A 24,826-nucleotide genomic window follows, 5' to 3' on the forward strand; every position below is an offset into this window, starting at 1 on the left:
TAATATGAATGGGTTTCTTCCAATGAATTGAAGTCCTAGATGGAAAGACTCACCTCCCCCAGCAAAGGCAAACTCTGATGCAGATAGCCTTTGAACTTGAACTGCAGTGCAGTTAACCCCTGGATCTCTAGCATGATGGCTTTTGGACTTGAATTCAACATCAGCTCTTTCCTTCCCTGGTCTCCAGTCTGCTGGCCCACCCTACAAGTTTGGACTTGCCCCCACAACCATGTGAACCAATTCTTGAAAATAAATCTTTCTCTATACACATACCCACAGCCTACTGATTTTATTTCTCTGGAGAACCCCAATTCTCTGGAGAACCCTAATATGTGCAGGTGCTCCTTGACCTATAATGGGGTTATAATTCAATATACTCACTGTAATGCATTTAGACATCTAATTTAATGAATATCATAGCTTAGCCTAGCCTGCCTTAAATGTGCTCAGAACACTTACACTGGCTTACTACTGGGCAAAATCATCTAACACAAAGTCTATTTTATCATAAAGCGTTGAATATCTTATGTAATTTATTGAGTACTATATTGAAAGAGAAACAGAATGGTCATATGGGTACTTGAAGTACAGTTTCTACTGAATGCATACTGTTTTTCTACCACTGAAAAGTTGAAAAATCATTAAGTGAAACCATTGTTAAGTCAGGGACCATCTGTATCTATACATATAATTAACCATAAAATTATATATACAATTATATGTAAGGGAATTAAGAACTCCTAAAGTTTCTTTTTTCTCCTTATTTATTCCCCCCACTTTTATTTTCTGCAGACAGGGTCTTGCTGTGTTGCCCAGGCTGGACTGCAGTAGAGTGATCACAGATCAACTACAGCCTCAATGTCCTTACTGGGCTCAGATGATCCTACCACCTCAGCCTCCCGAGTAGCTGGAACTACAGGTGTGCACCATCATGCCCAGCTAAGTTTTTGTATGTTTTTGTAGAGATAGGGTTTTTGCCAAGTTGCCCAGGCTGGTCTCGAATTCCTGGGCTCAAGCGATTCACCTGCTTCAGGCTCCCAAAGTACTTTTTATTCCCTTTTGATAACATCCTTTTACCTATACAGAGTAAGAAATTAGAAAAAAAATCATAGCTGTTTTATTTAAAATTTCAAAATTATCTGAGACAAAATTTAAATCATGTATATAAATACAAAGATGAACGAACATTGGTTCTTTAAAGAGACAAAATCCTGAAACCATATAATGTTTTTAAGCCATGTTTTCTATTTTTACAACATAGTTTAAAACTAAGTTTATTTTAAAAAGTACATAGGAAAATATAATGATTTGAGTGTTCTCAAATATATGGCTCTGAAGGTAGATTGTTTTTATCACTTAATCCATATACAGTACAGAAAATAGATACATTAATTACAACATTTTCCTTCAGTTAATAGTTTACTCACTGTCATAGACACTCCAGGATGGATAATCACTCAAAGAACTCTCCAGGTTAGAGTTAAGCAAATTCTGAACACTTGGTCAAAGGAACAGGAAAATGCCAGGTCCTGGCACAATAAATAGATCTAAATAACCCAGAAGGTGGCATACATCAGATAAAGACCATCTTAACTAAGGACCACAGTAACTTTGGAGGCAAGTGGTACTGTACTCTTATCAAAGAAAAGTCTTTACTGTTGAGGGCACTGGGTTTCTGGAGTTGATTTAGAAGACACATATAGAATAGGGTGTAATTTCTTACAAGTTTCTTTTTTCAATTTGCTTGCAGTTCCTTTTTCTTCTTTAACTTCTGTTTGAAGCTTTGATTCAGCAGCTAACCTACAGGCATTAAAGTATCCACTCTGAATTCAAATATGGTTATGAAGGATTGAAGAAACAAACCCCCAGTATAATGGGCCTCCAATGAGGCATGATATTTAAGGAAAAAAAATAAAGTTCAATACCATTAAGCATATTAAGTTACTGACTCACTAAAAGAGTCTTTTTATATCAATAGGCTCAATTACTTTTTAAGTCTAAAGAATATCTTTACAAAGTCACGGCAAGGCCTAAATTAAAGAATTAAAATATGACAGAGCACCTATCATGATAAGCACACTTAACACAAAAACTGAAATGTTACAGCAATATTTTAATGGTAAATGACATACAGAAGGCTAAGTGCAAGACAAAAATAACATGGAATCTTGTGCTGTACAAATAGATGTCTATTTCTTTAATTAAAAGACTGAGTTTCAACTAGCAAAATAAAGAAAAGATAAACAGTGGAGAGGTATTTTTTTAAAGGCATATAAAGATTCTTGATAAAAAGAACACCAATTAGTTTTGTAAAGCATGCAATAGTAAAGTTCCCAATAAAAGCCATGTTTATTGTTCCAAAATTATCTTAGGATTGTGCATCTATGTAAAACGTGTAGAAAACAGAGAGTTGGAAAAAAGTTAGCAGATGGACTCACACACACACACACACAAATGTTTTGTGATATTTTATTTTTTTGTTTAACTAACAAGACAAAAAGTTTCCAACGTGCTAATTAATTAGTGTAAATTAGCCACATACATTTGCTTAAGTAATTTTTATCAAGCAAAAAAGGCAGAGAAAGAAATGAAGACAATACAGATAGCAAGGTTGGTACTTATCAATTCTGGAAATCCACCTCCAGAAATATACACTGGTCAAGCACATTTATACAATGCCTCACATATAAACAGGCATAATCTGCTGCATTTGTTTCAGAACTCTGAAACCATGTGTATGCAGCAGATATTCATGTGAAGTTACTTTTTCCTTAAGAATAGCAAGCTTTTATTTTATGTGACTCACAGATTATAACATTATATAAAAATCCAAGGAGAGAGTAATAAATTACTGTTCTTTATAATAAAAATAGCAGCTAACATTGTTGAAGTGCTTTTACTGTTGAGTATTACATTTAGTAGCACTGAAGACTTGGAGAAAAATCAGATGAAACGTATAAGGAAGCCCTTTTATATGATGTGGGCTGTGTCATATTCTTTCTACTCAAATCTACATTAGTAACATGTCTTATTAATCTGTCTCTACCCTCTAAGACTGATGTAGCCCTAGTAGCACCTTCAAGATCTCATTTCACAGGAAATAATCCAAGCTAGCTATTGTTACATCAATGTGCTTAACTTTTTGAATGCCTACCGATATTTGTTTTAAATGCCTCTAGCATCCCACTGCATTCAGACATCCTTCAACTTTCTTTTACTTTCTCCAGTATCCTCATTCACTTCTCCTGCTGTACACATCCCGAACTCTGGCCTAGCCACTGCTACTTACCTTTCCCTTTCGTTCACTTTCTCTTACCTTCTGACCTCGATTATTCTTTTAAAGGACAAAGCCCTTGGGTCATTAATTCCTTCAGACATACATGTCTGACACTATTTCTTTTAGTCACAAACTCAATTATGCAGAAACTAGAGGCTTTCAAGTTTTGGAAACAATGAAAATGAATTAGCTTTGATATGTAAAAATGTCAAAAGAAGTATCAAAGCCCATTTCTGAATGCCTAGGATTAGCAATTTCAAAAGACATAAAAAATTCACCTACGTTTTCTTGAAGGCTGCAATTTCTTAGACTACTGGAAAGCCCTCTGAGAAAGTGAGTTAATTTTTCTTTCATGGTCATGCTTGGACCAAGAGAAAAATAACAGTACATTTATTCAAACTGACAAAACATTCAGAGATGTGTTAGACTGTGATATTTCCTTTCATGAAATAGAAACGTGTGACTTTTTAATGTGATTCCCTTATTCAGGAGTACTTTCCCTTTGCAATCATTTTAGTCTTTCTCAAAGTTCTGGAAAAGTTGAAAGTAGGCAGATGAAACTGAGGAATTATACTGCATGCAAAACTAAGAAAGTAGATAAAGAAACAGACAGCACAGTTCATGCAGCGAGACAGGAGAGAGGAAGAGGTCTGCTGGTTGCCTTGAGGAGAAGGGGACACTGACCTGGGAGAGTTAGGGGTGTTTCCACTTCTTTCACTCAAGGCCTCAGAGTCAGCTGGAACTCCTATGAGTCTCACACACTTCTTTTCCTTCTTTAGCTGCATAGCCATGGGCAGATTTTTGTGAGGAGAGAGAGTGCCTACTGGTGTGTTTATAGAAACTAACTTTTCTAGCTGCAAGTTGTTATCTTCTGAACTGTTAGGACAGGACTGTGTCTCCTCTTTCTGAGGCGGTAATCGATAAACTTCTCCCTCGGCAGCACTGTTGTTGGCACATGCATCCTTAGAGGTGGTTATATCCACGGGCAGCACCTCACGCCTCTTTTTCAGTACAGGCACTTCAACTGTCTCTGAGAATGAAAACAAGTGGGGAAAAAAATGTAAGAAAACAAAGACACAACCGGCACAAGAAGCCAGAACTAGCTATAACTTTTTCCATTCTTTAAAAATGTACCCATCTCCTCGCTGAAATGTATTGTTTCTACCTTTTATTCATTAGCATGGAATCTACATAAATTACATATTTTAAAGATTTTTTGGCTATACATTTTTCCTTGGGAATTCAGTATTTTGACTCTAGGCATGAATGCCTGTGTTCTCTTTTGGAGTTTTGATAAAGGTGGTTCATCAGATCTCAGTGTGGAGATGAGGAGGCTGTAGCAGAGTCCAGGTTTGAATCCTAATCGTCATATTTGGCAGCCATGTCTTTGGGGAATTATTTAACCTCTTTGAGCTTCGTTTTATCTGTAAAATGGGGATTAAATGCACCCACTTCACTCAGTGTTGTTGTGTTAGAAGAATTAAGTAAGAATAGGTCAAACTTTCTGAGTATTTTATATGCTCAGAATATATGTTAGCAGTAATATATGCCTGTTAGCTCTACCAACAAAATATACGCAGAATCAGACTACTTTTATGATGGCTACTTCCCTAGTCCAACCTTAAAACGTCTCATTGAAGACTACTGCAATGCCTTCCATCCTCATGGCCTAACATCATTCTATCTAAGCAGGTCATACACAAGCCACTGAATTAATTGCTCTAGCATCTTTTCCCTATCCCCATTATCAAAGTATTTAATTTTCAAAATCAAAATTTTCAAAATTCAAAGTGGAGTCTGAGGAACCCTGGTAGCACAAAAAGTTGTTTTTGCTCTGCATTGTTGCTTTTAGACCATGATTTCCCTTATTCTTGCACTGCTCCTTTGAAACCCATGTTATCAGGATTCACTACCTTGCCTCCTGTCTATTTGCTGTGTTCAGTTCAACACATGTTTGAAATTCATAATGGATAATTTTTAATCAGGGGAGCCTATCAGAATCATGGAAGAAAAAAAGAGTAAGAGAAAGAGAAGCCTTTTAAAATTGTGTAGAAACCTTCCTAATTTTGGCAACCTCCCCACTATTGTTGAGAATCACAGCAGTTCACTGAGAAAATATGAAGACAGACTGAGGCATGTGCAGAGTGCAGGGACAAAAGCTTGTTAAGAATCCTTAATCTAGGCCGGGCGCGGTGGCTCAAGCCTGTAATCCCAGCACTTTGGGAGGCCGAGACGGGTGGATCACAAGGTCAAGAGATCGAGACCATCCTGGTCAACATGGTGAAACCCCGTCTCTACTAAAAATACAAAAAAAATTAGCTGGGCATGGTGGCACGTGCCTGTAATCCCAGCTACTCAGGAGGCTGAGGCAGGAGAATTGCCTGAACCCAGGAGGCGGAGGTTGCGGTGAGCCGAGATCGCGCCATTGCACTCCAGTCTGGGTAACGAGAGCGAAACTCCGTCTCAAAAAAAAAAAAAAAAAGAATCCTTAATCTAAAACATGTAACACACTTTAGGGGAGGGGGCATTGTAGAACCATCACATTCTTAAGACTCCTTCACATTTTGCCTTTTGCTTTTTAATTTGTATTACAGTAAAATTCACTCTCTGTTGTAGAAACTGTATGGTTAGGTTACTTTCTAGCTCAGTGATTAGACTTGCTAGATGTTCCCTAGTATGTTTCACTGTTCTTTCCTTCCCCGTCTGCCCCTTTTTCTGGAGAATGGGGTCTTGCCACATTGCCCAAGCAAATCTGAAATTCCTGGGCACAAGCTATCCTCCCCGCTCTGCCTCCCCAACAGCTGGGATTACAGGCAGGAGCCACCATGCACGTCTGGCTCACTCTTCTTCCTTAATAGAAGAATTTCCAATATTTAGTGAGGAAGGAACATGGACCCTGAGAATCAAGACTGTTTCCTAGCCTTTCCTACTGGCAGGTGATGCTGCATGATTAAATTGTGCTCAGCAGGATGGCTGCAGACCAAAACACACAAGAAGCCTGAATCTTGCTGCGGTGGAGTACTTACCAGTCCTGGATCAAGGGCAGAGATAAAGATCCCCCTTTTAAAGTCTCCATTATTTTAGATTTTCTATAAACAGTCCTACCTCATATAGGTTCCAAACATCAGCTGCTTCAACATAATTAAACTATTTGGTATGACAAAAAATACTGTAATCTTAAAATGGGAAAGTCTCAAATACCAAGTTTCTACTATAAAATATGAATTTAGATATCCAAAAAGGATATATGTTATATTCATGCACACCCAGTATCCAGTTCTCTCTTAATTTTTCCACACATCTTACAGAATAAATTTGCCTTATTAACTACAGGTATATAAATACAAATGAGTTTGTAATAGGATTTGCATAAAACTACAGTAAGAAAATAATTTGATATAATTTCTCAGGATTACTCATTATTTAAAAGACAAAATATGTAAGACCTATATACCTTCAGGTTCATATTTTAGTTTTAATTCCTCTAGTTGAGCTCTCAGTTTCATATTTTCACTTTCTGAAAGCTGTAGGCATCTTTCATTTGCAAAAAGTTTTCGCTCAAGATCCAGAGCCCGTTGGCTCTCAAATAATGCTTTCATTCGCTGTATGGACAATTCACCTTTAGTGCTTTCATTTTCTTTGCTGTGACAATAAAAAAGGGGAACCAAGGAGTAGTAAAACAGCATATAATATAAATAAGTGTAGTGGTGTAAATATTTCATTGTATATTTGAACTTAGTTAAAAATACATTTTTCTGTGGTTTTCAGTAAAAAAGAAACAGTAAACAATTTAAATAATCTTTAACAACAGTAGTGTCAAATTTAAAAAATATTCATGCATTCTTGAAAGGAAATGGACAAAAGAAGAAATAGTCTTTCAAACGTATTCATGCATGAATATCTGCACAAAGATATTTTTGTTGCCTTTCTTTTCGGATAATTTCCTTTGGCAACTTCAAAAAAACTTTGAAGTCACTGACACTACTATTATAAGCAAGTGACATGTCCATCTTTCCATCCACCAACACAGACACTTACTTTAAGTTATCCAGCTTCATCTGAAGTAAATCTGTATAATAGGTGTTATCTTCCAGAGCACCAGAGTGGACTGAAGGCTTAGATTCCATACTTTCATATAAATTCTTTAAAAAGCAAAACTTTGTATTACTTAAAATAAGTAACAAATAAGGTTAGTGTACGTTTATTAACAATAGCACCATCACTTACTGAATTTACTTACCCCTTGGCACGTACTATGCTAAGAACTACCCATTTAACTCATTCGCCTCTGAAGTAGGTAAAAGAATTAACATTCCTCCTCTTACAGATAAGGAAACAGACTCCAAATGCAGAGGAAAGTAATCCAAGAAGAGAAAATCTGAACCCAGATCTGACTCCAAAGCCTACGCTTCTAACCATACCAACATCTTTTGGCTTCCCTCTCCTGGCTTTTAAAATAGAAGAAATAAATGCCTGCTGGATTGAATTCTGGCCTTTGTAACAAAACCATAAACTGGAAAAACATTTTAAAAAAAGATGAGAGTATTACATTTATATTTGGTATCCCCCTCTTCTGATAGTCTTCTCCCCACCCCAGGCAAGAAGGTAGAGCAAGCTCTTCTGAGACTTTGATGGAAACTATACATTTCTCTAGGGGGATAAAAAATGTAAATCTGCTTAAAAACTTGAAACAATTTCAGAGGTTATAAATAACTTTCCCCTGATTTAAAGCCATCATTTTCAAAGTATAGTTTGGAGCCCACTGGTAGAAAACATAAGGCTGCCAATGTAACCAAATTTGCAGTCCTTTCAACAGTTTTTATAAGACACAGAAATAAAGTTATGTAAACTTAAGATTTTATGACGTATAATGGCTACAAGTTAGAATGCCTAAGAGGTTATTAACATGTACAAAAATTTGTCATTTACATACTTTAGTTCATTAGGAGGTTGGTTAATGAAAAGATATCAATGTTCCCTAAGTTAATTTATAACATCTTAAATTAATACAATTTTAATAGAAAGCCAACAAACTTTTTTTGGTGCTAGACAAGATGTTTGTAAACAAAAACATTCAAAAATAGACAGGAAAACACCGAAAAAGAATGCATAGTGAGGAAATAGTCACCAGATAAACATACTTTAAAGCCTTTATAATTAATAAAGCAGTGTGGTACTGACACACACAGAAGCAGACCAAGGTAGTAGGCAGAAAATCTAGAAACAGACTCAAGTATATATGGACACTTGATGCATTATAAAGGTGTCAAATCACTAGGGTCAAGATTGTTTTTTTTTTTTTTTTTTTAATCAAATGTCTCTGGGACAACTGCCTACTTATTAGGTAGAAGATAAAATTAGATTTACACCTCATATTATATACAAAAATAAACTTCAGTGGGGATCAGATACCTAAATGTAAAAAACGAAACCACACAAGTACTAGTAGAAAACACAGATGAATTCACTCACACACACACACACACACACACACACACACACGCTTACACAAATACTATTCTCCACTAAAAGAAACCAATGCTCCTTGAAGAAATGATAATCCCAGGGCTGGGGCAGGTGAGCTAGGAATACCTTATTGTGCCATACAGTAAGAAACTACTCAACTTGGAGCACTTCGACTACCAAATCTGAGACAACTTGAGTATTAGAGTAAATAAAACAAGCAATGGATTGTAACTCATAGGAAAAAATAGGAATCCATGAGGCTATACTGATATAAATAAATGAATGAATAAGTGAGGGAAAAGATTTTTCTTTCTGTCCCCTCATTAGAATTCCAACTAATAAATGTAGAAGTAATGGAATTACCATTTAGCAATCATCACAGAATTATGTTTCGGGCAAGAATCACGAATGGATGCTTAGCATAAGGAGAAACAGGCATTTACTTGGTCTCAAAGTATCTTCCCACAAAATATTTATTAGTATTTTCAAATTAAAATACAAACCAAAATTTAAGATATTCAAATCAAAATTTGGTTGTGTGTTTTTTTAAATGTTATACATACCTTAAATTTCTCCAGATTTCTAATTTCACCTAAAAGATGTTTTATTTCACCATTCTTCTGCTCCAACATGGCAAGCAATCGTTCCTGCTGCTCAAATTCAGTTTGAGACCCTTTCATTTGTAGCAACGTGGCGATTTGTAACTAGAAAAATAAAATTACCCCCTCTCATAAAATTAAGTGAGACAAAGATTCTGGTAACTACTTTTTTGATACAATTCATATTTTGTACTATATTACTTTGAACTCATTCTGGAAACTAATTAGCTATTTCTAATCTAATGATAACTTTTGTTGTAGAGGTAACATTTGAATACTTACTTTGACTACTTATGGATGATAACTAAAGTCTGTAATAAAATTATTTGTAGTTTTGTGAAACATAAAACTGACCTGCATGGCTGTGGTCTAAAAGCCCACCACTGAACTGGTAAGTAAGCCTGGCCAAATGCTGCACACTACTTATCATAAGCACTAGCTCTCATTAAGGGTCGGATAGGTTTCTCAAAAATTTTAATTAATTCTAATTAAGTGAGGAAAACTAAGCTACTCACAGCCACAAATGTTAGATTCACAAATGACATGAAAAGCAAAGATAAAAGGCTATCTCGGGATACTGGCGCAATCTTCAATACATCATTTTTTTTTTTTAGATGAAGTCTCACTCTCGTCCCCCAGGCTGGAGTGCAATGGCATGATCTCAGCTCACTGCAACCTCTGCCTCCCAGGTTCAAGCGATTCTCTTGCCTCAGCCTCCTGAGTAGCTGAGATTATAGGCACTTGCCACCACGCCCAGCTAATTTCTGTATTTTTAGTAAAGACGAGGTTCCACCATGTTGGCCAGGCTGGTCTCGAACTCCTCACCTCTGGTGATCTGCCTGCCTTGGCCTCTCAAAGTGCTGGGATTATAGGTGTGAGCCATCGCACCTAGACCATGTTTTAACTTTTTTAGGATAGCACTCAATTTACCTAATTATAGCTCCCCACTCCCTAAATCTGGAGTTGCAAAGCTATCAGAGGGAGACTCTAAACCTAGCATTTCCTTCTGCCTTTGGAAATTTCTGGAGTTGAAAAAAGTGCCAATTAGTTTAACTATAGTTTTGAGTAAAGCAAGCAATGATACAAGGTTGAAAATGACTTTTAGCATTTTTAAAGATATCCTTTTTGTTCCTGTTTCAGATTGGAGGCTAGGCCCACTTAGCCTAAGATTCAGAATGTTTCTAGTCTCTAAACATACTTTGGTACATCATGGAACAGTGGAGATTAAAAGTACCCCCAAAAAGCACTGCAAGAAAACTAAGGGTAAATGTGAGAAAATTTATAAAGAAATACTTCTCAGACAGGAGAGTCTCAGGAAATGAGGCAGCAGAGTCTGGAAATCCTTAGAAATAAAATTCACAGCTGTTGTTCATTAAACACTCATTTGCCAACTAGTAGGTAAGTATTTTACTACGCTTTAACTGTAGGACAATTCTAAGAGGAGGGTTCTATCATCTCCACTTTATAGATGAGGAACTGATGCTTTGAAAATTAAAATACTTGTCCAAGGCCAGAGAGCTAGCAAGTGACAAAACTACAAATCCACCTAACTCCCAAGTTTCATCACTGACCTTTTCCATTTCTTTGGTAAAGCCCATCATCCTGAATAAAAGGAAGGAAGCCTTTCCAGATTCCAATTACTACCACGGTAGAGTAAGGTACAGTGGATGAGGGATCAGAATTCTAAGGATTGTTACAATATTGGAATCTTTCTAATTTCCACGTTTTTCTGTTACTTCTTATTTGGCTAGAATGATGACCAACAAAATCTGTAAAATTAAAAGGGTCTACGTGCTTGACTTGAGCTACTATAAGGAAAGGAAACCCTGAATAATCCAAATTTCATTCCATAATAGGCCTTGGTGAAAGAGCGGAGGAATGGTGACTAGGAACCCTACAGCTATGCTTGGAAAGACATCATGCCAAGAATAGGAAATAAATACTTATCTTTTTCTACTCCACAAAAAAAGACCCTGTCAAGGCTAGTGAATAACCATCAAAACAAACAAACAAACAATGATTGCTAAATACACTATTACTAAATATATATTCCAAGATTATTTTTTAGTATATGTGCTGCCGAAGCGAGCACCCAAGATTATTTTTTAAGCATAAATAAATCTTCTGATCAATTTAAAAACTGATTTTTTGAAATCATGCAGTTCTAGAAATAACTATCTAAGTACACTTCTTGCAGGAAAAGATAGTTTCTCTGATGTATTTGTACACATAATGCCGAAAGAAAATTTGTTTAATAAACCTTTGATAGTGATAGCTCTATACCTTCATTCTCTGCATCTGTTCTCTGTTAAATACATTTTGCTTCTTTAGTGACTGATACTTGACTTTCATACTGATAAGCTGACGTTCCATTGCTGCCCTTCGATCTTCTACCTACAAAATATTAACATGCTTAATTGTTCTTGTAGTAAATGAAAATGCCAATTTAGTAGTTAGAATACTTATAAGTACCTCTGCAAACAAAGAGTTGCCTTTACTATTAGGATCCAAGGCTTGCTGGAGTGCCTGGTCCAACTGCACCTGAAGATCTTGATTTGCTACACGAGCTTTCTGAATTCAAGACAAAACAATTTAGATAATAGAGGTTAGATTAGCAAGAAAATAAGTTATGATAAATTGGAAAAGAGGGTGTTACTGTGATTACAGTACCTCTAGAGCATTATAGTAAGAAACTGCTTCTTTCTCTCGCTCCTCTTTTTCCTCCTTAAGCCGGTCTACCTGGCGCAGCAGGTTAGTAATAAGAAGCTCTAGCTGTTCTTGTCTGTATTGCAGTTCATTCACTTCTTCTTTGAGGGTGGTCTGTTTAACAGGAAGTAAAAACGAGGAAATTCTCTTGAATACTTTTTCATTGACAACTGCTCAGTTTATCTCAATTATACTCTCTATACTACTCTTTTTTATTTAGGTAATGAAAGCTATTGCAAAAATAAACATAACATACAGAAAGAGAAAAACGCGCATCATTATCAGTCATTAAGGCCTCAAATCAGATTAGTTTCAGACAAGCTGGATGATATTACCTGTCAGAGTGGTATATGCAAGATGATTATGTTTTACACAAAGGCATATTTAGATAGCTATCTTTGTTTCAGTGTATACTAGGAAAAAATAAGCAAGCTTAAATATGTAATTTCATTGATGTTTCCTAAAATTAGAAAACATTTAAAGAGAGTCAATAAAAAATTAAGTTATGGTTCACATCCAAAATTAAAACTAAAGAACCAGTCAAAAGTTGTCAGGTACATACTAAAATAACAGAAATTACTATTACTGTTAAATTACGGGGAAACAAGTAAAAGGCTTTAGAGACTGCCCCTTTTCCTCTATAAATTTAAGGCTTTAATTTTTAATTAGCTTTAGCTTTCAGTGAAAAAACGAAGTTCACATGCATTTCAACTTCTACTGAACCAACATTTTACACTGGGCTCTTATGATAAAAATCGGGATGAGAGTATACACCTCTAAATTCTTCCAGAGGTTTCATTAATCTAAAAGTAAAGTTTGCCTTACATAATCATATAATCTAAAGTTATGTTATAAATGAAGTCATCCACCTAAAAAAAAATCACTTTTTAATTAGTTAGATGCAAGTTAGGTCAAAAAATGTTTCAGCCTTCAAACAAGGTCTTAAGAATTATTACCAAAACATGTAAAAATACGCCAGAAGAAAAGAGAAAACCTGAGAAACACACGCCGTAAAAATTACCTTCATACTCTCCATTTCTGTCAGCTCAATTTGAAGAGCAAGCATCTCTGAAGACATGCTTTCCTGCACACGTCCAGACATTATGCGCAGTTCCTCTGATTTACAAGAGAGGAGTTCCTTCTGATGATCTATTTGGTGTTTCAGCTGCTTTTCACTAAGTCTAGCTTCATCTAATTCCACTTTTAGTTTTTCTATCTGAAGACAAAACAATCAGTCATAAATTGAAAGTTATTTGTTTCTAAAAAGCATCATTGATTGAACTGATTGGCCCAAACTTACTGAATGATGACACTACTGGAGTTTCCTATTTGCCCAAGGTTAGGCATCTTGTAACAGATAGTGACAGACCTTTTTAAATAAGCACAGAAATAATCCATGAGTAATCAAGGTGGGTCTGGATGCCTTAGATGCAATCTGGAGGCACTCTGTTGCTGACCACTTGGCTACTGTGTAAAGAATGAGTGGCATGAAGAGAAACAATGGAAGCAGGCTTGAATAAGCTTTCATTTGACAGCTGCTCAGTTAATCTCAGTATCACATCTAAATATGCGTATTTAGATAGCTGTTTGGTTCAGTATATACTAGGAAAAAATAAACAAGCTTAAATATGTAATTTCATTGACGTTTCTTAAAATCAGAAAACATTTAAAGAGTCAATGATAAATTAAGTAATAGCATAGGTGGTACACAGCAATAGAAAAGTCTTAGAAGCTTCCACACAACCTGGTCAGAGGGCTACAGCAGCGGTCCAGGGTAGAGATGATGAGGGTCTGGACTGGAGTGGCAGTAGCGTAGACAGATGTTTTGTAGGTCAAGTTCTTAGAACTTGATGAATTAAATGTGAGAAATAAGAGAAGAAAAGGCACTAAAAAAGCTCCAAATTTTGGAATAAGTGATTTGAGAAAAATCAGTAAAACAAAATATTTCACTAATTTACTCTGTTCCACCAAAAAAAAAGCCATCTCTGTAATTAGCCTTGCCTCAGTCTCTGAATACTCCCTATATTATTCTTTTTTTTAATTTAGGAAATGAAAGCTATTGTAAAAATAAACATAACATACAGAGGGGGAAAAAAGCACATCATTATCAGTCATTAAGGCCTCAAATCAGATTAGTTTAAAACAAGCTGGATGATATTACCTGTCAGAGTGGTATGCAAGATGATTATGTTTTACACAAACGCATATTTAGATGGCTATGTTGGTTTCAGTGTACACTAGGAAAAAACGAGCAAGCTTAAATATGTAATTTCATTGATGTTTCTTAAAATCAGAAAACTTTTAAAGAGAGTCAGTGAGCAATTAAGTATAGTATAGGTGGTACCCAGAAACATGAAAATCTTGGAAGAGTCTACACAAGTAGCTGAAAATTGGAATACAGACTTCTGAGAAAGGAGGACAAGTCAGGTAAGTTTTGGTAGAGAGGTGTCTGGAAAAGTCAGAGTACAGACTATACACAAAGCAGATCCATGATAAAAAGTTCTGGATTCCTTAGAAGCAACCTGAAAGCATTGCATAGCCGGGATACCAAAAGGGAAAACCACTGACCAATCATTTATCTTGCATTTATGTTTAAAATGGAGTCAGTGTAACGTGTTGTTAGACTAAAGTGATTCAGTAACATGGCCTTTGGAGTCAGACAGCCTCAGTTCAAATCTAGATGGAGAATTTCTAGCTCTTTAATTGTATTAAATTCACTCAATCTATCTAAACACTAGCTCTCTCTTCTGGTATATGGAGAGAATAATGGTACCAACCCACAGAATTACTTTAAGAACTGAATCACGTGCATTAGTTTATCTTCAGTAAACAAACGATGAAGTGTCATTTGTAATGCATATTCATTGGTAAAAACTACTGGTCTGTTTTTACAGAATTACAAAGCATACCACTGGTTGCAGAGAAGGCTAGGATACCAGGCTTTCTGCAGGGGTACTGCTGTACTATCAGCAAGGAGGCCAAGTGAGTCACTAAACTAAACCTTCACAAGTATCCAGTGACCAAAAATTAATAATTATATTTAATTAGTAGAATGTAATTCACACAAGTGCCGTTGACAAACTCTTGTATCTCAGTGTTCCCACCCTCAGTACTAAGATAATGAAGAGTTAGATCTTGGCTATTGTGCAAAGCTGACACTTAAGAAAATTTTTATCATCCAAAGTTTACAGATGGCTGCATAAACATGGAATATTTTGCTCTGAAATACACAGATATCCCAACCTTAGTTTTTAGTTCATTCACTTCCTGCCCATGGCTTCTGCTTAGTTGTTCTTCCAATTTCTCCAGGTGTATTTTTTGTTGTTGTTTAATAACTTCACATTCAGAGCTCAAACTTTCTAACATTCGACTCTTGAGTTCAACTTCTCTTTGAAGGGTATATTTTTCTTGTTCATAACTCTGAAAACAGATTCAATTACAATTCAGTTACATAAACATAGCCTAAAGCCATTACATATAATCAGTTTTCAACGTCAACTGTTTCATTCTTATTTCAAGCATTTGCTGATTTCCAAATAACGAGGACATGTTAAACCTGGAATAACTTTGTAGTTAACCGTTCTTAATAAACCCCTTAGGTGTATTTTGAGACTATGTTAAACCCATGCAAGGGATACCTTACTGCTTTCGTGGGCTGTCAAGGAAGTAAAAAGTGCTCCATAGTATGTGAACATATCAAGTAATCTCTGCTAACAACAAAAAAGATTTAATAGCACTTAAGTTTTCCTAATGAGAATTATTAGTTTCATAATGAGATGCTCTACTTGTAGCTCTGAACACAATGTAGTAGTAGTAAAATAGTTGAAAAAAAAGAAATATTGAATTAGCCTTTATTTTCAGAACCTAGCCATCTGAGAAATGTTCATGAAATGTCTACCAGAATGAATGTAGTGCTAAGACAAAAGGAGTAATTAAAAGGAATTTTGTTTACTCACAGGGAGGTTTAGACATTAAAAAGGGTATGAGTATAAACTCCTTCAACAAGCTTTAAAAAATGATAAAATATTCCCCTCAAAAGCCATTTTATTTTAAAATAAGGCAAAGGGCATTAACAATTAAATGAACACTGAAATTTGACAAGTTATTACTCAAAATGATTAAGTATAATACAATTTCCTACTCTTAGTGATATTTATAATCTTTACTTTGCCTTTATGACTTGCTACTCAGTTCTTGGTTTAGAGCAGTACTAAGTAGAAACACAAAGGTTGCCATCACTAATTATTTTTACCTGTTATAGATAATTTTTACCTGCCATATTTACAATGTTGAGATTCAAGTTTAAATATGCTACTGAGCATTTGCTAAATTACACAGATTTATTCATTCACTCTTTTAAGAAATATCAGGCACTGGGGATATAGCAGTGACCAAGGCATACAAAATTCCCTCTCTCATGGAGTTTATAATTTGAGATAATTAGCCATGCAGATAATTAAGAGTGAATCGGGGCTGGACACAGTGGCTCGTGCCTGTAATCCCAGCACTTTGGAAGGCAGAGGCAGGCAGATCACTTGAAGCCAGGAGTTCAAGACCAGCCTGGCCAACATGGTAAAACCCTGTCTCTATTAAAAATACAAAAATTAGTCAGGTGTGGTGGCATACACCTGTAATCCCAGCTACTTGGGAGGCTGAGGCAGGAGAATCTCTTGAACCTGGGAATTGGAGTAGGCAGTGAGCTGACATTGCACCACTGGACTTAAGCCTGGGTGACAGAGCAAGACCCTGTCTCAAAAAAAAAAAGTGAATTGGGCAACTTCACATTACACAGTCAGGGTTGGCCTCTCTGCTGAGGTGTCATATTTAACTGAAAAGCTTAAGTTTGAGGACTCAATCTAAGAGCAGTGAGAGGTAAACAGATTTAAAAAAGGCAATAGCTGGTATAAAGCCCTTAAGGGAGGACTAATATAACCAAGAATAAGGCAAAGCAGTTTGAGATGAGGTCAGAAGCTTGGCAGGGGTCAGGTCACATAGGGATCTACAAACTCAAGTAAGGAGCTCAGATTTTGTTGTAAATACAATAAGAAGCTGTTGTATGGTTTTTAGCAGGGCTGTGACATGGCCTTTGCATATTTTTCCAAGGCCACTTAGACTCCAAGTGAAGAATGAATGGCATGAATGGCAACAATGGAAGCAGGTAACCAGGTCGGAAGGCTACAGTAGTTGTCCAGGAGACATGATGGTGGTCTGGAATACAGTGGCAGTAGCAAAGACAGATCCTTTGCAGTCTAGTTCTTAGAACTTACTAATGAATTAAATGTGAGAAATAAAGGAAAGATATTGACTAAAAGTTCTATGTTTTTGGTATATAAAGAAAGCAAGAATATACCAAAGATTTTTGGTATTCAAGAAACTGAATGCTGTTACATTTACTAAACAAGCTAAAGAAAATTGTAAAATAATATTTGGTTAATGGACAGGGAATCCACTCTTCTGTGTTAAGTTTGAGAAGTCTATCAGTGGGCAGTTGAACACACAAACATAGATTTTAGAGGAGAACTAAGGGCTTGGTGTAGTGTCATGGGGCACCTAGATGTTTAGAGGTCTGAAACAAGTGAGGTCACGTATGTATTTTGTAAATATCTTCTCACATCTCTCTTGTCTTTTTGTTCTCTGAATACAGTTTTGCACAGTAGAATACTTAGTTTTATAAAGTCTGTGTTATCAATATTTTCATGAATTGGCATTTGATGTTTTGTGTTACAAGTCAATACCAAACTCAACGTCATATAGATTTTCTTTTAGATTGAAAAGCATAAACTACTAGTACTATTAATTGCTAGAAAGGACAAATCTTCAACAGCTAAGCACACTCTTGCAGACAGAGGAGTCCAGAGTCCTACCTCAGTCATGGTCATCATTTCATTACGACATTTATCCAATTGATTCTGTAATTCATTTTGACTCTCTACTAGTTGTAAACCGTACTTCGCAGCTTTTAGTCGCTCTTCTTCAACCTCCTTGAGCTTGCATCGAAGACTTGCAATTATATCTGCCTCCATGTTCTTTTCTTTTTTTTTTAGCCAACTGTAAAGAGAGGAAATAAAACTACTTAAGCTTATACAAAAAAATTCCATGCAATGATGTCAATAATAGAAGAAATATATCTACTCAATACTACTGCTGTATAAAAACATTAAAATTTTCTTCCTGACTTTTAAGTAGTCAAATGTACATTCTTGTTCCAAGAGCAAGAACTCTTCTGACAATTGTTACTGATTTGGGACCAAAAATAAAAGAGCAAAAGAGAATACATTTAATTTTGCTTTTAAGCAGTTCATCATCAGGAAACTGTTCAGTTGTTGTATACTAAGTTTCCTTAAATGTTAAGGTAACATTGGTCTTATAATTGGACCACTATCCATATAATCAAAATTAAGAGAACAACAATAAAAAAAATCAAAAAACTTTATAGCAGCAGGTATGGTGGCTCATACTTGTAAACTCAGCAACTGGGGAGGATCGCTTGAGGATCTGAGCAACATAGCAAGACTCCATCTCAATCAATCAATCAATAGACATAAGTTGAGAATGATGGAGAACCCCTGTAGTCCCAGCTACTTGGGAGGCTCAGGAGAGAAAATTGTTTGAGTTAGAGGCTGCAGTGAGTTATGATCGTGGCACTGACAGAGCCAGATACTGTCTTGAAAAATACTACTACTAATAATACTGCCAGAAAAGGAAGGTCTGGGTACTATAAATAAATATAAAAAGGCAGGTGTGAATAAGACTCATAAGGTAAAGTAAGGAATATTACATCTGTAATTTTTCACAACAGTGTTAACTTCCTGAATGTATTAAATCTGTTTTCTTGAAAAGAGATTCACTAGTATTTTTCTATTCATAAAAGTATGCAAAAATTGAAACCATATTCGTAAGAATTAAAGGACATTCCTTTCATTCTAGATTTTTTAATAAAGACTTAAAAATTATATATAGAAACATTCCACTTTAATCAACCTTACTCATTATCCTTTACTATTTGGTCCCAGCCTCTTAAGCAAGACTCAAACTCACCTTTGCCTTCAACGAGCACTAGGCCATTATAAGATGTTCCCCCATGTCTCAAGTCAATGTAGTCATTCACTGAACAAGCATTTCTTGAATGCCTTATATACTAGGTTCCATTCTGGGCAGTTCAGATTCATTAGAGAACAAAATGGACCAAAAAAAGCTCCTCCCTCATGAAACTTACATTCCAGGAGGGGAAGATAAATAATAAGTAATAAATATTAATAAATTAGAAAGGGGAGATGACAAAAAATAGTAAAGAAGAATCTGGAGAGAAGAGGTAGGTAGTGTAACTAGGAGGCACAGATGAAAGCATCAGATACGTAGCTATTTAGGAGAAGAATGTTCTGGCAAGAAGGGAATCCCTAAGGCAGAAAGAAGCCTAAGGAGTGAAACCTGAATTTGGGCAAGAGATAGCAGGTAGTGGGCAAATCAGGCCATTGTAAGGACGTTGGCTCCTACTCTGGGTGACATGGGAAGTTATTCCAAAGTCTGGAGTAGAGGGTCTGATATAATTGAAAAGGATCATTCTGGCTGCTATGTTGACTAGTTAGAAGGGGAACAAGGCTGGAAGCAGAGACCATGTGAGATGGCTTAGACTAGGGTGGTAGCATAGGAGGCTGTAAGAAATGGCCACATTGTGAAGGTTTTGAAGGTAAGGTCAATATGATTTTCGGAAGGGTATAACGTGGGAGGTGTGAAAAAGGGAAAAGTAAAAAATTTCTCCAAGCCTTCTGGCCTGAGAACCTAGTAATACGGAACTGCCATCAGCTGAAGCACTGATATAAAGAATGTTTTGGAAAGAAAATCAGGAATTCAAGTTTTGAACATGAACTATGTCAAGTAGGCAACTGGATATACAAGAGGGATCCTGGCTGGAGATGTAAATTTGAGAGTTAATCAGGTTATAGTGTATAAATATATTTAAAGAGAAATGGTCCCAGGACTGAATCCTGTTATGAGGTAGAGAAGAAGAAAAGTGGAGGATCAGGAGTGACCAGTGAGGTAGAAGGAAAACCAGGAGTATGTGTTGTCCTAGAAGGCAATGAACAGTGCATTAAGGATCTGGAAGTAATCATGCCAGATGCTGCTGCTAAGGCAATTAAGGTAAGAACAGAGAACTGGTCATCGAACTTGAATTCCTGGAGGTCACTGGTGACAGGAAAAGTTTTGATATACAGGTAGGGGTGAAAGCCTAACTAGAATGCCAAGAGAGAATGGTAGGAGATTAATAAAGATAGCAAGTACAGGTATGCTGCAAGGGACAACGGATAAATGGAGCAGCAGTTGGAAAGGAAGTAGAGACAAGTTGCTTTTTTTTTTTTTTTTTTTTGAAATGGAAAAAATAACAGTGTTTATAGGTCATGGAATAAATCTAGGAGAAAAGAAAAGCTGATGATCTGAAAAGAAGACACTGGAGAATTGCTAGTAATGTCCCTGAATAAACAGGATGAGGTTTAATGTAGAGACTTGTTTTAATAGAAGCATGATTTCATCTAAAGTAAAGGAAAGCAAAGTACAGGAGCTCAGGTGCTGATAAGCAAGTGGAAGTCTGTGTAAGTACCCTTTTAACTGTTTCAATTAATCAGTGAATTAGGAAGCAAGGTCTTTAACTGAGAATGATGACAAGGGAAGAGATACAGTGTTTTAAGAGAGGAAAAAAAGGTGTTCTAGGTAATCCCAACTTGGCAGTCACTGCTCTAAAATGCAAGACCTGAAGCCTGTACATGATAAGGCCAGCCAACTAAATGTTGTACTGTTTACAATAACACAATTATTGAGGATTTACCATTTGCCATACTGAGTACTTCAAATATATTATCTCGTCTAATTCTCTTGATGAGCCAGAGTTAAGTAAATACTGTCATCTCAACTACCAAAGAAAAAATAGGGTTAACATGAAGACATTCCAGCCAGGCATATCCATAGAAGCCCAAAAAATTAGCTCTTGTTTATTCAAGATTTGCTGGAATTCTTACTGTGTGTCAGACACTGTGCTGGTGCCGAGGACACAATGGTAACCCAAAACAACATTTCTGTCTTCTTGAATCCTACAGTCTATTAGTAAACGACATTAAATCAAGTAATTGAACTATAAAGTTACAAGTATGACAAGTGAGAGAGAGAGAGATTCATGCTACTTGAGCCTATAACAAGGGTGAGCTGTCCTAACTGCGGGGGCAGGGTGTAGAAGGGAACATGGACAAAAAGATTTTCCTGAGGAGGTAACTTTTCAGCAGAGATCTAATGGATGAAAAAGTTAACCTATCAAAGAGGGATAACCCTACAAAGAGGGATAGGGGTGGCTGATTAAAAGCTACAGCTCATATGTGGCAGACATTGTGCTTGGTGCTTTATATACATTCATATTCAATCTTCTCAAAAACCTTAAGAAGTTGAAGGTACTTCCCTCATTTACACATGCAAACTGAGGCACAGAAGGCTTAGGTAACTTGCTTAGGGTTACTCCCAAGTTAAGAGGCTAAGACGGGAACCAGAATCCACCTAAAAGCCCTGGTGCTACAACCACTTTTCTATCTTGCTTCTCAAAAACATCACACACAAAGCATCAAATCGCCTGGGAATCAAACCGCCTGAGTTCTCACCCCGTCTCCACTACTCACAGGATGCATGAACGTGGACAAGTTATACGTCTCGTTTAATTATCTATAAAAACAAGTACGGTAACACTTATCTAATCGTTTATCGAAAGGATTAAATCAGATAACGAATGAAAAGCAATTAGGGCAGAATCTGACATACGGCTGGGGCAGTGATGTCCAGCAGAAAGATAACGCGAGCCATCTACGTGATTTTAAATTTTCTAGGAGCCATCATTTTTTAAAAAAATAAACACAGATGAAAAATTTACATATTTTTATTTAACCAAATACACTCAAAACATGATCGTTTCAGCATGAAATCATTATAACAATTACTAATGAGATATTCCTCTTTCTGCGCTATTTTTGAAATCCAGTGTTTATCTCCCATCGGCACCACTTCTCATTTCGGGCTAGTGTCTACCATACCGCACAGCGCAGACCCACTAGTGGTTACCGTTTTGAGGCCCCGGCAGTCGACCCAACCTCCCATATTTGTGCAGAATCCCGAGAGCGGCGAGGTGGTCCCACGGAAGATTAGACCGGCTCGGAACCCAGAGTATAAGCCCCCAGGGTTCCGGGGAAGGAGGTGTTTCAGCTAAAGGCCTCGGCCGAGACCCTGATCCCAGCTTTCCTTAGGCCCTCTCGCTACTCCCGCTTTCCACACCCACCTCCCACCAGGCCCCTTGCGCCTACCTCTCACCCCAGTTCCCTGCTGCAGCAGCCAGCGGCTCCTAAGGAGAGATCAGGGATGCCACACTAAGGACGCCAACTCCACATTCGCCGGCCCATTCACCCGGCTAACTCCCAGGTAAGCGCCAGGGCTTTTTGAATGTAGTTCCCGCGAGAAGTCCCACATCTCACGAGATGTTCCTCCCAAGCCGCGCGTAAAAGAAAAACTCAAGAGAAAAGCCCAACGAAGCGTCCCGCCCCCGCTACAGCTACTGCGCAGGTGCAAGTGGCGCGTCATCCTGGCGCAGGCGCAGATGTGGCTCCTTCGCGTAAATTGTACCTTGTGCTGGTTTCCAGTATGTTTCCTAAGTATCCGCTTTTAGTTGCCGTGTTTGGGTGTTCTGTTTGTTTGTTTGTTTTTTGTTTGTTTGTTTTACGACAATGCCTTCTAGGGGAAGAGTGTCGTTGGGCTGGGCAGTGGAGAATCACCTTTGGCACCATTATGTGATCTCAAGCACCTTACCAGTGGTAATACTGGCGTTACCATTTAAATTCCCACCATGTGCTAAATTTTACATTTTATCTCAGTTAAGCCCGCAGCCTATGAGGTAGATATTACCCCTCGTTTTCTACAGAGAAAAACAAACCGCAAAGAAAAAAAGTGTCCCGTCCAAGTGCTAGAACTAGAATTTAATGCAGTCTGATTCTACAGTCCAGGCTGTTTGCATGTGTTTTTAATAATAATGTTTTGTAAAGCTAATGGCTATTCATTATTCAAAAATTTAATTAATCAGAAATAATCATAGCTAACATTTAGTGAGCACTGATGAATCCTGGTAACTTACATGAATCATGTGCTTTTGAGCCTATCTTTTCTTGCCTATTTGAGGACTTGGCTCTAACTGTTCTGTTCTTGCATCTTCAGTTTTTTCTTCTCTATTGGATTTTCTCTACCAGCTCATAAACATACTGCCATGATTGTTATAAAAATCATTTCATGATTTCATTTTTTAAAAAATACCTCCTTGACCCCAATCAGCAACCATCCCATTTGTTTTCTTCTCTTTATAACAAAATTTCTGGGGGGAAAAGTTTGCATTTATTATCTCCATTTTCTTTTTGTTCTTTTTTTTTTTTCTTCTCCCACTTTAACCAGGATTTTGTCCCCACCAATACCATGAAGTGGCTCTTGTTAGGTTTACCAGTAGTAATTCGTACCTTGCAAAACTCGGTAGTCAATATTTAGTCCTCACTTCTGGTGACATTTGACAGATTTGCTTGCTCTCGTTGGGTCCTTATGTCTGGGATGCCACTCTCTCCTTGTCCTCCTTTTCTCAGTTTCCTTTGCAGACTACAATTTCTGCCTGAGCTAAGCGAGACTCAAAGGGTTGATCTGAGCTTTAAGATTGGCAGCAAGTTGCTCAAGGTGTAGTCTCACAGATGGATCTGGGGCTCTAATTAACCAGATACTCATTCATTTGTAATCACGCCCATGTTCTTGGGTAAATGAAACAAATGCCATTTTCTCTGTCATTTAACAAAGATTCCTTAACTCAGGAGCCAGGAAAAGATTGTTCTAGCATAGGCCAGTTATGACTGGCTGCAATTAGGTAATCTAAAATCGATCTGAAATTTTTTCTCTTTTGTTAAAAGAAAAGGTAGACCCTACATTATTAATGTTTCTTCCTATTTTATTTTAAAAATATAACATATATTTTAAACTATTAATTGAGTGACTGCAATGTGTTAGGCATAGTGGAGGAATTCAGAGATGTGGTAAACTCGACTTATTGCCTAGAAGATGGCCACAATATAGTAAGAGATTTACAAAAAACAAATAGAACTTACAGGACTGTAAATGCTATGTGCCCCACACTAATGGAGTTGTGTGAAGGGAGAGGTCTGTTTTTGTCTGGATGTTCCTTGAAAGCTTCCCAGTGCATGTGACACTTCAAGCAGGGCCTTGAAGGATGGCAGAGCTAAGAAGGGGTGCATTCAATGGGAGGGGACAGCATTAGTAAAGTTGTAGAGGCTACCTGTATCATAATTAAGGTCATTCTTTAGGGATGGCCTGAATACCTGGCTGCCAATACCACCACTGGACACTAGATGTCACAAGTGAAATGAATTCTAGATGGGCTCCACTTTTAAGATAACTTACGTGGAACTTCTGATTTGCAGTACCATGCAAATCTCTGCTCAGGCAAGGTCCGCATACCATGACCTGAATACCAAAGTCAAAAAAGAGAAAAAAACCAACAACTTGTATCTGCTATTTTCCATTTACACAAGGAGAGATGGGACTTGGCCTCCTCACACAGTAGTGCATTCACCAAGCATAGGACGGAAGCTTAGATTCTGGGAAACAACACCCATCCCACAACTCTGTGCCCCTCAATTACAATTCCTAATATTGTAGCTGTTCAAAACTGGGATAGACTGCTGTAGTGAACCTGTCGTCATTTCTTCAT

At 37.0% G+C, this 24,826-nt stretch overlaps 1 protein-coding gene across 2 annotated transcripts; it reads right to left on the reverse strand.

The window, feature by feature from the left end:
* Positions 1 to 1,094: 1,094 nt before the first annotated feature.
* On the reverse strand, positions 1,095 to 22,575 carry SPDL1 (spindle apparatus coiled-coil protein 1). Of its 2 annotated transcripts, XM_039460683.2 has the most exons (12): positions 22,380 to 22,575; positions 17,913 to 18,096; positions 15,292 to 15,468; positions 13,070 to 13,264; positions 12,013 to 12,162; positions 11,815 to 11,913; positions 11,626 to 11,736; positions 9,307 to 9,447; positions 7,316 to 7,419; positions 6,732 to 6,919; positions 3,962 to 4,307; positions 1,095 to 1,800 (listed from the first exon to the last, which is right to left on the reverse strand). In XM_039460683.2, exons 2-12 carry the CDS (start codon positions 18,069 to 18,071, stop codon positions 1,653 to 1,655), a joined length of 1,818 nt encoding a protein of 605 aa, XP_039316617.1. In that variant the 5' UTR covers positions 18,072 to 18,096; positions 22,380 to 22,575; the 3' UTR covers positions 1,095 to 1,652. The 2 variants fall into 2 exon arrangements, with proteins under 2 accessions (XP_039316617.1, XP_074246860.1); XM_074390759.1 differs by lacking the exons at positions 1,095 to 1,800; positions 3,962 to 4,307; positions 22,380 to 22,575 and adding an exon at positions 22,141 to 22,229 and having other exon boundaries at positions 5,771 to 6,919.
* Between the last annotated feature and the right edge of the window lie 2,251 nt (positions 22,576 to 24,826).

This window comes from Saimiri boliviensis, chromosome 20 (genome assembly GCF_048565385.1).
Source record: "Saimiri boliviensis isolate mSaiBol1 chromosome 20, mSaiBol1.pri, whole genome shotgun sequence".
Taxonomy (NCBI): domain Eukaryota; kingdom Metazoa; phylum Chordata; class Mammalia; order Primates; family Cebidae; genus Saimiri; species Saimiri boliviensis.